General features: G+C 40.0%; 1 protein-coding gene across 3 annotated transcripts in view; it reads right to left on the bottom strand.

Moving 5' to 3' along the window:
* The window catches only part of strn (striatin, calmodulin binding protein), a 79,495-nt gene that overhangs the window by 59,975 nt on the left and 3,268 nt on the right, over positions 1-16,252 (bottom strand). Inside the window, exon 2 of one of the 3 annotated variants that reach the window (XM_051676360.1) lies at positions 8,640-8,899. The exons of the other annotated variants lie outside the window; for them this stretch is intronic. Coding sequence (XP_051532320.1) covers positions 8,640-8,744 — 105 coding nt within the window. The 5' untranslated portion in view covers positions 8,745-8,899. The remainder of the gene's footprint in view (positions 1-8,639; positions 8,900-16,252) is intronic. 3 annotated transcript variants of the gene reach the window in all.

Genomic DNA, 16,252 nt, shown 5'->3' with positions numbered 1-16,252 from the left:
TTTTAGCTCTTCGCTATTGAACAACCTTCGCAACATGGGTTCTAGTCCCATGGGAACCATAAAGTTATGACATTCACATAATCAAACTCACTTTTAGCGCCACTCTGTGGACACTCACGCCACTCACGTCTATACATTCAACAAGACTTCCAGCTTCAGCCACTGGGGGCAGCGATTCGAGTTTCAGTAAGCACAGACTCATTTCAGCTGAAGAACTTTCGACCTACTGTCGCCAAATTCAGTGCATGACCAGTCTGGTTGTTAGCTTAGGAACATGTTGACATCAAACTCTATCGGGATCAATTATGAGTCGACTCGCCTGGAGTGGCAAGTTCGAATTCAGGGCGTGCTGAGTGACTCCAGTCAGGCTTCCTAAGCAACCAAATTAGCCCGGTTACTAGGGAGGGTAGAGTCACATGGGGTAACCTCCTCATGGTCACTATAATGTGTGGTTCTCGCTCTCGGTGGGGTGCGTGGTGAGTTGTGCGTGGATGCCACGGAGAATACCGTGAGCCTCCACATGCACTATGTCTCCGCGGTATCACGCTCAACAAGCCACGTGATAAGATGCGCGGATTGACGGTCTCAGACGCGGAGGCAACTGAGATTTGTCCTCCACCATGCGGATTGAGGCGAGTCACTACGCCACCACGAGGACTTAGAGCACATTGGGAATTGGGCATTCCAAATTGGGGAGAAAAGGGGAGAAAAAAAAAAGAAAAAAGATTATGAGTCGTCTCAACAGTGCTTTTTGCATGAGAACAATATTTGTGTTGTTCATGGAGCTGTCTACATGGTTTAAAAAGTCTATTCGTCTAAAGTCTAAGTCCTGTATGTTCTACTCTGTTCTAGCTGTTGTTGCTCACAAGAACACATCCTGTGTGAACAGCCCCTAAGAAGGTTGCTGCCTACTGTATGTAGGCAGTAGACTGCAAGATAGCTAATAGGTGTCAAATGACAGTCTTGGAGAGTTGGGACAGCAACTTGTCAAACGTACAACAGTCGTGTGGATGATCTTAACCTCTACTTATCTCACTTCCTTTCAACGGTGTGGGACATCAAACTGTCAGTGAAGAACGAGGTGTGATGGAGGATGTTCCTTCAGCATTACCTGAGAGAACAGGCAAGTGTACATACTGCATACCTTCCCAAACAAGGCTAGACTTGCTTCGACACGACATGAGCTGTGAACGCATGCATGCAGGGTGGCATTTCTAGAGCGTGTTCAGACTGAAAGCTGATGTACTGGTTCTTACGGGACAGACGGCTTTCCAAATGACAGCAAACACACTCACGAGGCTTAAAGTGCCAAAAGGTCTTATTACACAGCTCAGAGTTCATTTATATTAGCAGGATATCAAGTGCATAAATTGAGAGTTTTCACTGTCAGGAATTAACCAAGTGAGCAGATTACAGCAAAATGAGTTCAAAAATTTGGCCATTTAAAAGACCATTCGTAATTGATTCAGTTCAAGGGTAAAACAGCTTGTGTCAAACACTACTTGAAGGCAGCAGTGTGGTGCAAAATATTTAAATCTTAAGTATGTAACTTTTTCAGTGTTAAAAAAAATATCTTCTATCTCAGATTAATAAGCAGAGAGTAAGCTATAAGTAAGCCATTCATAAGTTAATTTTCTCAAAAAATCTAGATATTGACACTATAAAAATTTGTGTTTGTTTAGAGTGACCCTGCTTAGGCCCGACTCAACAACGTTATTCAATTAATGGCGTGAGTTGGGGACGGGACTATCTGAACAACTGCAGGAGAGGGGCGTATTCAAGAAAACATTGTTTATTTTTGCAATTCCATTTGGTGGTGCTAGTTTCGCAGAAATTACATCAGCTTTAATATTCATCATACGCACAATGATTGTGTAATGTCGATATAAAATTAGGCAAGTTAAACAGTGATAAACTGATATTTCAGCCAGGGGGATTAATCGGCCAACATTTGGCCAATTTTGGGCCACTCTGCCAATAAACTGGGCCCCGTTCCCCAAAAAGCCTAAATAGATAGTATAATCCAATTTATGATTCATCTTAGTTTTGAGGCCCGTTTCCCAAAGGCATCGTAAATTAAGTAGTTCTTGAAAATGCCCGTAGATTAACAAGTGCTCTGGAGTAATCGTACACCACTAAGAGCATTGTAAGGACATGGACTTATGACACCTGCAGGCCAATCATGAAATTACACTTTATACAATTTAAATACCAATAGCTACAATTTAATAGCAGGATATGTTTTATTTATTTTAATTTTTAACAGACAAGTCTAATAATAATAATAATAATAATAATTATTATTATAATTATAATAATAATAATAAAATACATAAAATAGTCTAAATGGATGAACAGATTAATTAGTAAGCAAATAAAGTTATATGTATGGACTAGTTGGACAAGTTGGTAACAACACAGTTGTTTCATGACTGATGCAGACAACTGCATAAATATTATATTAAAAAGAGAAGAAACTTGCTGCTGTGCATGAAAATCGTCAGAGTATATTTGCTCATCATCCTACATTTACATTTATTCATTTGGCAGACATTTTTATCCTCATCTCTTCCTCTCTGACACCCAAAGACTCTCTCGCCGGCACTACGAGCTGTGTAGCACCGCACATGCAGCGTTGCTGTCACTGTTATCACTTTTGGCAGTAAAGAGCAGACCTCACTTTATTGGTGAATGTCCATAAAGCGCATCTTCCAAACGTCTCCAATTTTGCACTCCACAATAACACAGAATAATATTCAATGAATGCTTGTAATTAGCAGGATCATACACAGGGCCTCCACTGTCTTCACTAATCCTGGAAACTTTTATATCGAGAGGAATTTGTGAAAACAAAATATTACAAATGCACACCTGATTATGGAAGCAGACTGTGTCAAAGAAAAAGATCGTTGTGCACAAAATTATTGTAAAACAATATGTAAATATGCAGTTAATTAGGTTGAATATTTAAGAATTTTTTTTAAAACAAATTTTAGCAAAGTACATTACAAATTGTAAAGTTATGCACAAATATAATTAAGTTATAATGATGAGCAGAGCTATACGGTCACATTTCAGCACTGTCACACGGACAGCGACTCTCTTAAGTAGCACTTAAAGCATGTCCTCACACGTTCATGTTAAGTGCAGTTTTGGGAAACACAAGTAAAAAAAAAAAAAAAAGAACATTCGTAAAATTGCTCACAGAAAAAGCTCTTAAACGCTAAGATCGATCATTATTGGGAAAGCAGCCCTGAAGCATTAACTTTCCCTTGTTTTAGTTGCAAAATATACCAATAGATCTGTCAATGTATATTAAACAATTTCTATTTTCAAGTTTTTTTTTTTTTTTTTATTTAAGCAAATTTGAGTAAATATTTTATGAAATGTGTTTTGTTGCACTGTAGAAATTTTGTGTACATCACTTTTGCTGCTGTTAAAATATATTATGTATATCAGCCATCCTGCTTTTTATTATTTAAATTGTAAAGTATTTATAATATCATATTAGTACTTCCTTGGTACTTTTCATTTAGCCAATTTTAATAAAAAAAATGAATAAAAAAAACCCCACCCTACAAAGGCAACATACAGTAAAAAAATTGACTGTTACGGTAATGCGAATCATCATTAAAAACAATGACAATAGTCAAATTTAGGCCTGTTGCGATTATTTAATAATTGTCTGATCTCGGTTATCTCAAATAACCTCGATCATACGATTATTAAATAATAACTTTTACTTTTTGATTAGTGCACTTCAAATTCCAATCACATTTTAATAAGGGAATTCAAATAAGGGAATTTTAAGCGAATACAGGTGCATCTCAATAAATTAGAATATCGTGGAAAAGTTCATTTATTTCAGTAATTCAACTCAAATTGTGAAACTCGTGTATTAAATAAATTCAATGCACACAGACTGAAGTAGTTTAAGTCTTTGGTTCTTTTAATTGTGATGATTTTGGCTCACATTTAACAAAAAACAACCAATTCACCATCTCAAAAAATTAGAATATGGTGACATGCCAATCAGCTAATCAACTCAAAACACCTGCAAAGGTTTCCTGAGCCTTCAAAATGGTCTCTCAGTTTGGTTCACTAGGCTACACAATCATGGGGAAGACTGCTGATCTGACAGTTGTCCAGAAGACAATCATTGACACCCTTCACAAGGAGGGTAAGCCACAAACATTCATTGCCAAAGAAGCTGGCTGTTCACAGAGTGCTGTATCCAAGCATGTTAACAGAAAGTTGAGTGGAAGGAAAAAGTGTGGAAGAAAAAGATGCACAACCAACCGAGAGAACCGCAGCCTTATGATTGTCAAGCAAAATCGATTCAAGAATTTGGGTGAACTTCACAAGGAATGGACTGAGGCTGGGGTCAAGGCATCAAGAGCCACCACACACAGACATGTCAAGGAATTTGGCTACAGTTGTCGTATTCCTCTTGTTAAGCCACTCCTGAACCACAGACAACGTCAGAGGCGTCTTACCTGGGCTAAGGAGAAGAAGAACTGGACTGTTGCCCAGTGGTCCAAAGTCCTCTTTTCAGATGAGAGCAAGTTTTGTATTTCATTTGGAAACCAAGGTCCTAGAGTCTGGAGGAAGGGTGGAGAAGCTCATAGCCCAAGTTGCTTGAAGTCCAGTGTTAAGTTTCCACAGTCTGTGATGATTTGGGGTGCAATGTCATCTGCTGGTGTTGGTCCATTGTGTTTTTTGAAAACCAAAGTCACTGCACCCGTTTACCAAGAAATTTTGGAGCACTTCAGGCTTCCTTCTGCTGACCAGCTTTTTAAAGATGCTGATTTCATTTTCCAGCAGGATTTGGCACCTGCCCACACTGCCAAAAGCACCAAAAGTTGGTTAAATGACCATGGTGTTGGTGTGCTTGACTGGCCAGCAAACTCACCAGACCTGAATCCCATAGAGAATCTATGGGGTATTGTCAAGAGGAAAATGAGAAACAAGAGACCAAAAAATGCAGATGAGCTGAAGGCCACTGTCAAAGAAACCTGGGCTTCCATACCACCTCAGCAGTGCCACAAACTGATCACCTCCATGCCATGCCGAATTGAGGCAGTAATTAAAGCAAAAGGAGCCCCTACCAAGTATTGAGTACATATACAGTAAATGAACATACTTTCCAGAAGGCCAACAATTCACTAAAAATGTTTTTTTTTTATTGGTCTTATGATGTATTCTAATTTTTTGAGATAGTGAATTGGTGGGTTTTTGTTAAATGTGAGCCAAAATCATCACAATTAAAAGAACCAAAGACTTAAACTACTTCAGTCTGTGTGCATTGAATTTATTTAATACACGAGTTTCACAATTTGAGTTGAATTACTGAAATAAATGAACTTTTCCACGACATTCTAATTTATTGAGATGCACCTGTATATAAATGCCATATCAGGGTCCTGCCACTTTTGTCTTGTTTTCCTCCTGTGTGGCAGGATTCTGACACTTTAAATTTTTTGTTGTGTTTTCTCTTATGTTTGTCTGCACATGGCTTTGTGTTTGTTAGCCATGTGCCTCCCTGTCTCCACCTCCTCATTCCCTCACCCTTCCTCCTTGTTATGTCAACTGCTCTCACCTGTTTCCCCTCCTCATTTCCTTCCCTTTATATTCTCCTTGTGTTAGTCTAGTCTTTGTCGGTTCATTGTCATTTCTCCTGTGTCATGTCAGTCAGCTTAGCACTATTTTCTGGTTATTCCCCCAGATTTGGTTCCAGTGCTTTGTTTGATTTTTTCCCTTAGTTAGTTTATTCAGTTGTTTGTGTTATTGTTTTCCCTCTCATGGGTTTTTGTTTTCCCAGCCAGGTTGGTTTTAGTCTGGGTTTCTATTGTTTTTGTACCCAGCTTTTGTGTTTTTGTTAATAAAAGTCATTTTGTTCCTTTTCTGGTCTGCGACTGAGTTTATCCGTCCATGAATGTGACAGAATGAACAGACCATATTGAACCCAGCAGACCATCAACGTTTCCACTTTGGGAATTCTACTCCACCCAGCTCTTACCCGCCGGAGAACTAATCCCCAAGACCCAAATACTTTCTCTGCAGTCCTGACCTGTTGTCAGGGGGGTCGGCCTATCGGAATCTACGCTGAGGCCCTCTGGAAGCCTACCCAAAGGTGGTGTCTAGCAGAAGTTCAGATCAAGCTGCTGTTCCTCAGTGGTCTTGATTAGCCGATGACTTGGAAGGAGCTGGGAATTATCTTCAATGGATCCTACTGGGACGCGGTAGACCATGTGTGTCACCTCAAGGAGGTGGAGAGGGGGACCCGTCTCAACCATCTCCACATCAGAGGTCCTGGAGGTTCCTGGGGGTCCTGCTGTTGACTGCCAGAGGCGGTTGATCCCTAGACTGACTGCCAGGAGGCGGCCGAGCCTGCTATTGCTCTTCCTACCATCCGCAAGAAGAGGATGAGGAGGAGAGGGGCCCCTGTACCCAAGCCCACTGCAGCTGCCCTGGAGGAGTCCCACATCACTGCAGTTCCCGTGCCGCTACCAGCGCTCCCGGCCACGGAGGCCGATCCCCTGCCACTGCCGGCGCTGCCGGCCACGGAGGCCGATTCACCTGCAGCTGCCAGCGCTTTGTTTTCCCAGCTAGGTTGGTTTTAGTCTAGGTTTCTGTTGTTTTTGTACCCAGCTTTTGAGTTTTTGTTAATAAAAGTCATTTTGTTCTATTTCTGGACTGCGACTGGGTTCATCTGTCCATGAACGTAACATGCCATCAATCGTGAATTTGTGTGTCATTCAGTTGAACAGAGCGCCACTGAGCCGAAATATTTTACTATTACATAATATAATATTATTAGGGTTGTCGATTTAACGCATTAATTCAGTGCAATTAATTATATAAAAAATAACGCAAGTAATCATGTCCCCGGACCGTGATAAGGAACATTCCTTCCATCTGAGCAATTCAAGCTTGTACCACCTGTTTTCTCCAGGGTGCAACACGGTTGGAACGCAAGGGATGGAAACACAGTAGGGCTGCACGATTATAGCAAAAATCATAACTGTCGATTATTGCCCTTAATATTGTAATCGCGATTATTAATGTCGATTAAAATATTAAATTACAGTGATGTCACAAAGTAAGCAACCGTGTGGTTCTTCAGAGTAGCATATTTCAATGGTGGATATGAGCTGCGCTTCAGTTTCTTTTAAACATCTTTTAAGCATTGTATTGTATATTATAATAATGTTTGTTAAGGTAAGGCAAATAAAAATTATTTTAAATTGATATTTATATAAATGTAATTATTGCTAAATTACTGCTTAAATGATTAGTCCACATACAGTAAATAATATGGCATATTCAAACTTATTAACACTAACTTATTAAGTTACTGTGTTCAGTAAGCCCTTTGGTGGCGAGACAGGGGACCACGATTAGTTTTTCGATTAATTGTGCAGCCCTAAAACACAGCTTTATCCGCACATTGTTTTTGTGATATTTTGATTTCTCCCTTAAATTAAATTCACAACTTGGATGGAAACATAGCTACTGCTTGTGTCTGATTCGCTGTTTGTTCAGAGTCGTGCAGCGAGAGCAGGAACAGGTCTCGTGTCTCGTGGAACAAGCACATGTAAAGAGTTTTCACTCTTTTTTCTGTTTCATTCATCTGAAAACTGCTTGCAAGAATACTGTTGTCTATGAGAGTGCTGCAAATTATCTCCGATCATCTAAGGAGGTGCCGTGAGTTTAGTTCGCTTCATTTCTATGGACCAGTTTCTGGAGGTAATGTCGCATCATTTTAATATAGTAATAAACACATGGCGAAAGTGAGTGTTTACAGACTTTATTCTTCTAATGTGTCACTAGTCCTGAAAAACCTCACTGGTGTGATATTAATGCCATCACTGGTGTGATAATGCCAGTAGTTCTCTCACTGGCTTCAAATGTGCTGTGACAGTTCATTGCACAACAGGAAGATTGCAGCACATCTCAAAGCTCAAATAGAAGCGTTCTGCGTCCTCCTGTCCTTCAGAGTTCATTCTTCCAAGGTAGCAAGGCAAAACTGGTCTTCATAAAAACGCAAGTCCGTTCTCTGCGTTCTTAGAATTGAGAAACACCCAAAGTCTGAACTGAAGCTCCCACTAGCTCAGCTGACAGTTATTGTCCATGGTAACATAGAATTTGTTAGCCTAGGGGTGTACTGTCATACATTTTGGTCTTAAATTAGACTGATCTAAGTTTTTATGCAACTGACTGAAAAAATTGAGACCAAAATTTTAGACGACTAACTAGTAAGACTAGTCTAAAACAGTTTTATGCAACTGGCCCCTGATGTGTTACAGTAATGGGAAGTGGGAGGTAAAATAATGGTTCTAAAATCATCCATATGGTTTAATGGGAATCATCCATATTGGTTTAAATACATGAAAATTATTTAATGTAATTTAAACAAATGTAATGTTTAATGTAATTTAAACAAAAACTTGAATTCTTGCATTAAAAATTTGGAATCTACTTTGCAACAACAGCAGAAATTATGATTAAAAAAGCACTAGGCTATATTAAATAGACAAAATAAAAATGATAAAAACTTGAAGAATACATATAATTATATCATCCAGCCCTAGAAGGCAACGGGAAAACTCCTGCACACGGGGCATCAACCTACAAACCTGACAACAATCCTTGAGCAGTGAAACTTGAGAAAACAGAATAAGCAGAAGAACATTTTGGCTCGTGTGAATCTGACTGGCTGTTCCAACAGGTCTCATCCGCATGTCAGCTCAGATGGCACACACAGATGGGCACGCCTTCACAAGCTTGTGTCCATGCATACACACACCCAACGACAGCAGAGGGAAACCCAGACCTGGATGAATTATTTACTTCTGCACTTGTGCTTTGGGCAAATGTCCTGTCCTTCCTAACGGTCCTGTCCACAAAAGAGCGAGGGGAGAGAGACAGGTTACTCTGAAGAATGATTAGAAGCAAATTACAAAGAGAACGCATCAAATAAGGGAAAAAAATATCACAGTTTTTGCCCAGTCTCTTGCTGTTATGAATGCATTACTAGCATACCGCTAACTGTGCAGCATTTACTCCATGCTTTTTTTTTTTAAACATTATGCTACATTGCTGTCACATGACCACAATTCTTGCATCCAGTTATCGTTGCTAGAATAAATAAAAGAAAATAAATGGGTATATCGCATTTTAATGTGATGTGTACAAATGTCTTCACTTTTGGCCAACTGATCAAATAACGAGTGAAGAAAGAGATGGTTGATAACCAAGCCGTTTCGAACATGCTCTCTGTTCCCAACAAACTGTTACAATTAGGCTACATAACACACAAACTGTCCAGCGAAAACTGAGCTTTTCAAAAATGCTCTCCCAAGTGGATACATTTGAAAATGCTGTCTTTGCGTTGTAGTGTGGACAGGGAAAAAGGAGATACGTGAATATGATGACATATTTGTTGTCATGATGCAGTCATATGATCCATTCAACGCAAAACAATCAAGATGACGGCCCATGTTGTAGAGGCTTTGTTGTGCCTGATATTCACTTTGATAGCATTGTTAAAGATAAACCTTCACATTGCATTTCTTCAAAGGTGACGGGAAATTTACGCAGAATTGCTGTCCGGAGGCAGCACATGCGGACAACTGCATTTCAGACCGTACATGGAAATGATGCAGAGCCACGCTACTTACGTTTTTTTTTCTGCATGTACAGTAAGGGGATTTAAGTGTTTTCAGATGTTTCAGTGTGGACGAGAAACTTTTGGAAAACATTTGAAAATGGCAGTGTGGAGTTTCTCTCTCTCTCTCTTCTTTTTGACCTGGTAATGAGATCAAACAGTAGCTGTCTTGCAATCGACTGGCCGATTGTGATTGATGCAATGAGCACCCTTGGCACAGAGTAAAAGATTGATCTTGTGACTTTAAGGATCGCTACACTTTAGCCAAATACATTTAAACTCAGTTTTTCACAATTCCTGACATTTAATCATAGAAAACATTCCCTGTCTTAGGTCAGTTAGGATCACTACTTTATTTTAAGAATGTGAAATGTCAGAATAATAGTAGAGAGAATGATTTATTTCAACTTTTATTTCTATTATCACATTCCCAAGTGGCTCAGAAGTTTACATACACTTTGTTAGTATTTGGTAGCATTGCCTTTAAATTGTTTAACTTGGGTCAAATGTTTTGTGTATCCTTCCACAAGCTTCTCACAATAAGTTGCTGGAATTTTGGCCCATTCCTCCAAACAGAACTGGTGTAACTGAGGGTGCTTTCACACTGGCAGTTTAGTTCGAATCACAGCACGGTTCGCATGAAAAACTGGTAATGTGAAAGCTGTCATGCGGACCGGGAGCGCACTATGGTACCGAACCTGAGACTACGTGTAGGAGGTGGTCTGAGTTCAGTTGCAATGGAACTGTAGCGCAATTCGCGTGAATGTGAAAGCAACTCGGACTCGGGTGCGCACTCGTTCAGGAAGAAAGTAACCTGCGCATGCGTTTTAGCCGATGGTGACATCTATCTATCTATCTATACACCTTATAAATACTATATATAAATACTATTATAGGTTACAAATATAGGGTATAATAGGAGATGACAGTGGCGATAACTTCACCTTGGACACGAGCGCGAGTAAGCGTGCAGTATAAATAAAGATGCAAATGAATTCCTTGCAATCAGCTGTCTCCTCAAAAAATACAGTTTTGCAGCAAGCCGCCTTCCCCTGGACATCTGAGTCACACCATGAAGCGCACATTTACGCAGTTGTTGTTCACTTTGCTGTGCATAATGGCACCAAAATAACAAAAAAACAAAAAGTATGATGAGTCACGTTGTGTTCTCCATGCATGTTTGTGATGACGTAAGATGAACGCAAATGGACCGGGGTTCGATAGAATCAAGTGAGTGTGAAACCAGACCAAAGCTGCAGGGGGCACCGGGAACAATCGCACTCGGAATCGGACCGCAGCAAACGTCCCCAGTGTGAAAGTCCCCCGAGTCAGGTTTGTAGGCCTCCTTGCTCACACACGCCTTTTCAGTTCTGCCCACAAATTTTCTATCAGATTGAGGTCAGGGCTTTGTGATGGCCACTCCAATACCTTGACTTTGTTGTACTTAAGCCATTTTGCCACAACTTTGGAGGTATGCTTGGGGTCATTGTCCATTTGGAAGACCCATTTGTGACCGAGCTTTAACTTCCTGTCTGATGTCTTGAGATGTTGCTTCAATACAGCCACATAATTTTCCTTCCTCATGATGCCATCTATTTTGTGAAGTGCACCAGTCACTCCTGCAGCAAAGCACCCCTACAACATGATGCTGCCACCCACATGCTTCACGGTTGGGATGGTGTAATTCGGCTTGCAAGCCTCGCCCTTTTTCCTCCAAACATAACGATGGTCATTATGGCCAAAGAGACCAGAGGTTTCATCAGACCAGAGGACGTTTCTCCACAAAGTAAGATCTTTGTCCCCATGTGCACTTGCAAATTGTAGTCTGGCTTTTTTATGGTGGTTTTGGAGCAGTGGCTTCTTCTTTGCTGAGCAGCCTTTCAGGTTATGTTGATATAGGACTCATTTTACTGTGGATATAGATACTTGTCTACCTGTTTCCTCCAGCATCTTCACAAGGTCCTTTGCTGTTGTTCTGGGATTGATTTGCACTTTTCGCACCAAACTACGTTCATCTCTAGGAGACAGAATGAGTCTCCTTTCTGAGCGGTATGATGGCTGTGTGGTCCCATGGTGTTTATACTTGCGTACTATTGTTTGTACAGATGAACGTGGTACCTTCAGGCATTTGGAAATTGCTTCCAAGTATGAACCAGACATGTGGAGGACCACGATTTTTTCCTGAGGTCTTGGCTGATTTCTTTTGATTTTCCCATGATGTCAAGCAAAGAGGCACTGAGTTTGAAGGTAGCCCTTTAAACACATCCACAGGTACACTTCCAATTCGGTACACCTCCTATCAGAAGCTAATTGGCTAAAGGCTTGACATCATTTTCTGGAATTTTCCAAGCTGCTTAAAGGCACAGTTAACTTAGTGTATGTAAACTTCTGACCCACTGGAATTGGGATATAGTTAATTAAATGTGAAACAATCTGTCTGTAAACAATTTTTGGAAAAATTACCCATGTCATGCACAAAGTAGCTGTCCTAAACGACTTGCCAAAACGATAGTTTGCTAATATGTAATCTGTGGATTGGTTAAAAAATTAGTTTTAATAACTTCAACCAAAGTGTATGTAAATTTCTGACTTCAACTGTATATGAGATTCAGCTTTTGACACTTAGAACAATTGAGGGACTCATACACAAATATTACATAAGGTGCAAAAATTCATTGATGCTCAAGTTTATCTACTTTCGAAAAGCTCAGTGTGGACGGAAGGCTAAAATGTAGAGAAAAAGATGCATTTTCAAACGAAAACGTATTAGTGTGGACGTAGCCTAAAGTAATTAAAAGATGCAAAACTTTTGGTTTATTTAGTAAACATTTTGAAATCATCCACCCCACTTCCAATTTACAGCTCCCATAAATGGTTTAGCTAAGCAAAAACTTGTTTGCAGCCATCTGAAGACTGCTATGGATACCAGGAAGTAGGAAAAGCAGTTTCCTGTGCACACACACAGGGTGATTATAAAAGGCAAGTAAAATGTGTAGTGTGCACAATTCTGAAAACGGACATCCAGACGGACCGGCACAAAAGCAGATGGTCATGTGGGCTGGCTAAACAAATGACCAATCACTGGTGCGAGTATATCAGATGGCGTTACTCATGACTGGACGCACACCTCACATACTGTCCTGACATCACTGACTGTGGCAGTCAAAACACAAACTTGAGCTGCACAAATTCTTCTACGACATTTGCCTGTCTCTCTCGTACACCTGCATTCAAATGTTGTTTCCAACCTTCACCGTAAACACACCGATACATGTCAACGTTACACAATAAAGACCCTTTCACCCGACTTGTGTCAACATTCCCCAATACACCCGGCACTGTGTTACGTGCAGGACAAGCGTTATGACAAATTACTTCAACACTGACATGATTTGCCACTGAGCTTTTGAAGCACAGCCAATGATAAATGGAAAATTAGCTAAAAAATCAAGTCTTCTGAAGTCATCCGATAACTTAGATGATTAGTTAACAGTTTTGCAAACAAGAGGGTCAGTAATTTTTGGGTGAACGATTCCTCTCTGGTGAAGCCTGGCATTCCCGAGAGAAAGAGACAGAGAGAGCTGAGCATCATCTGCAGTATGAGTCACCAACATCAGCTCATAAACAGATTCTGTTCGGTACTGTTTCACAGCATCAAAGTAAGGCTAGCGCTGCCTACACACACACAAAACACAACCCAAGCCTGTTGCACACTCGTTTGCAATGCTAATGGCTTTTCATTTCACACCATGGTGTCTCATACTTCAGGTGGCATGCTACATTGGAGCACTACATGCAAACGGAGCAAATTATTTTAATTTTGATTGATTGTCAAGGTGCCTGAGGGCAATTTCAACATATGATGTCGTCTCCTACACGCACGCCCACTCAGAGCTATGAAAGGCATGCTGGTTATGAAAGAATTATTAAAAACCTCTGAAGACAGAGCAGTCAGGGTCGTTTCATCTGAAGTGCCGCCCTCTGATAGATAAACCAAGAATGGAAATTTTGTCATTATTATTTACTCAGCCTCATGATATTTTATCTGTGAAACACAACAGAACAATTTTCAGCTCAATCTCATGAAAATTATGTGACTTTGGTGACATTTTTGCAAAATGATATTACATGGTTCCTAAAGGCCCAGGTATACTTCACTTTGCACGTTCCATCTCACGCACAGTTGTGTGCACAGCTTTGAAAGTGTACCTCACGCGGATGAGCGTGAATGGACACGTTCAACACATGCGAGGTACGATTGCTTTGTTATACGCTACCAGACATTAGAGGGCCGCTCTGAATGATAAAGAAGAAAAACTGAGGATCCGTCATTAGAGGAAGCAAGAACAACAACAACAACAACAAAACGATGGAGAAGGATATGTTTTTTCGACTACTGCTTGACAGTACAGCCCAACTGTGCATAATGCCACCTAGTGGACTCTTCTATCTCAACAGTCAGATTCACACATGCGCGTTTGTACGCGCACAGTCTGCGCGGACAGAAAAATCTGGCTGCACGCGGACACTGTGCGTGGACGTCCGCGGACACTCCTGATGACGGAAAATACATCACACGGACTGTTGCGGAATGCAGACAGGCGAAGTATACTTTAGGCTTGACACATATCGTGTCAGTTCCGAGGTTAAATGGGTTTTTTTTGGTTAATGCTCTATCGAGTTTTAAATAAACAAAACTGACCTCCCTACCCTAAACTTTTAACCTAAACCTAACCGATAGTGTCAGAAAAAGGAAATTTGTGATGAAAAACACAACCACGTCATTTTGTGGTGCTTCTTTGACACTTTTGGTTCACGTGTGGTCTCGTGTGCTCTTCAGGACTCGTACCCCGCTCCTTTACAGCTGAGCTACTGCACACTTTAATTGCACTCAAATAAGCTTGTAAATGCGGTTAGTTATGTAAGTTTAAAACATTAAAATGAGTCATGTGCTGTAGTAAAAGTGTTCAGAAGTCATAAGATAGCATTCTACTAAAACATACATAAACTGATAATCTGCCGTTTTACTCGTGATTTGTGTGAAAGTAAAAGTGATTGTTGTTGTAGCGCCTCTAGTGTATCAGAAAACTCCAACGATAATGAATATGTTATAACAAATATCGATAAAGATATCAAACCGATAACGAACTAAGATAAGAACGAGACATGTAAAAATAATTTCGCAAAAATGTCGGTATTCTGACCAGGTTGACTTTTTTTGAATATTCATGCTGCTCTTTGTCACAGTTTGTAATGACAATGTCTGTCGAACTGTAAAAGAAATGGTTAAACACCATTTTAAGTCTCATAAACGTAGTCCATACAACTTGTGCACTATGGGCTCTATTTTCTTGAGTGCGCAAAGTGCAGCGCTACGCACAACGACCGTGCTCTACACCTTATCCAATATTCAAGAGAGGCCAGTGCAAAATGCAAGTGGCCGTGGGTGGGAATGTTTGCACTATCTGTGGGTGTACTGTATGTTCATGAAGGGATGCAAAGCACAATATGATGTTTCCCTGTGAAATAGGTCATTGCGCTAAGACATTTCAGAGCAGCTTCTGTTTACAGTGCAAAGTTTAAACTCAGTTCCTACATTTGCAGTTTGGAGATTCCACCAACAATTGTATTTATGATCTAATATATATTAATATTTTTGCACCTGTTGTCACAGATTTTGAAGTCGCTGCACAAGGAGCCGATGGAAGAAGTTGGAGATGATAAAATGTTTGGATTTGGTATGATTTTTTTTTTTTTTTTTTACCATTTCGTTATTTTGCTTATATATTAGTTTAGTGTTATTTGAATTTAGAAATATTTTTGGATTAATTTTTTTGTGATTCAATAAATGAATTAAATAGTTAAAATCGACCAGTACAAGTGAAGTGCGTGCAGATACTATCACTATTAATACTTGCCATGATTTGTGTCAGTAGATGAAAATTATTAATAATACTTACATTCTCTATAATTTAATAGAGCGTACATCCAAATCCTGATGAGAATACAATTTTCTAAGCACATAAAAGGAGCGTGTCCATGTTTTTATTCTCCTAATTAACTGCATACAGTCCATTTACACAACCAGCTTCTTATAAATGTGCTGTCTTTGTTTATATCACTTGTGCTTGAGAGGATGGACTTTACAATAGGACGCAAATGCTGCAATAACCAGAGAAAAACCTCAGAATTAAATTGCACTTGATCAAGCCCATTAGCGTGATGCATGCATGATTTTGCCAAACCCACTTGCGCCTAGACTTAGCGCATGCTTGCACGAAAATACAAAACCTTAATTGTCATGCCCACTGACTTTGCGCTTATGACTTATGGCATAGCGCTGTGCTTAGCTCTAGCACTCTTAAAATAGGGCCCTATATGTTCCAAGTGTTCCAAAGTCATACGAAAATGAATAGAGGAATAGACAGAAATTAGGACTTGGAATATAGTGCACAAGTTGTACTACTTTATTATGGTGTCATTTTTGGAGCTTGACAGTCGTGGTCACTATGAACTGTTGTTGTATGGAAAAGAGCTGCATGAAGATTCTTCAAAAATTCTCATTTTGTGTTCTTCTGAAAA

This window comes from Myxocyprinus asiaticus, chromosome 37 (assembly GCF_019703515.2).
Source record: "Myxocyprinus asiaticus isolate MX2 ecotype Aquarium Trade chromosome 37, UBuf_Myxa_2, whole genome shotgun sequence".
Classification (NCBI taxonomy): domain Eukaryota; kingdom Metazoa; phylum Chordata; class Actinopteri; order Cypriniformes; family Catostomidae; genus Myxocyprinus; species Myxocyprinus asiaticus.
The sequence above is the reverse complement of the archived record's forward strand: the minus strand, read 5'-3'. Positions and strand labels throughout refer to the sequence as shown.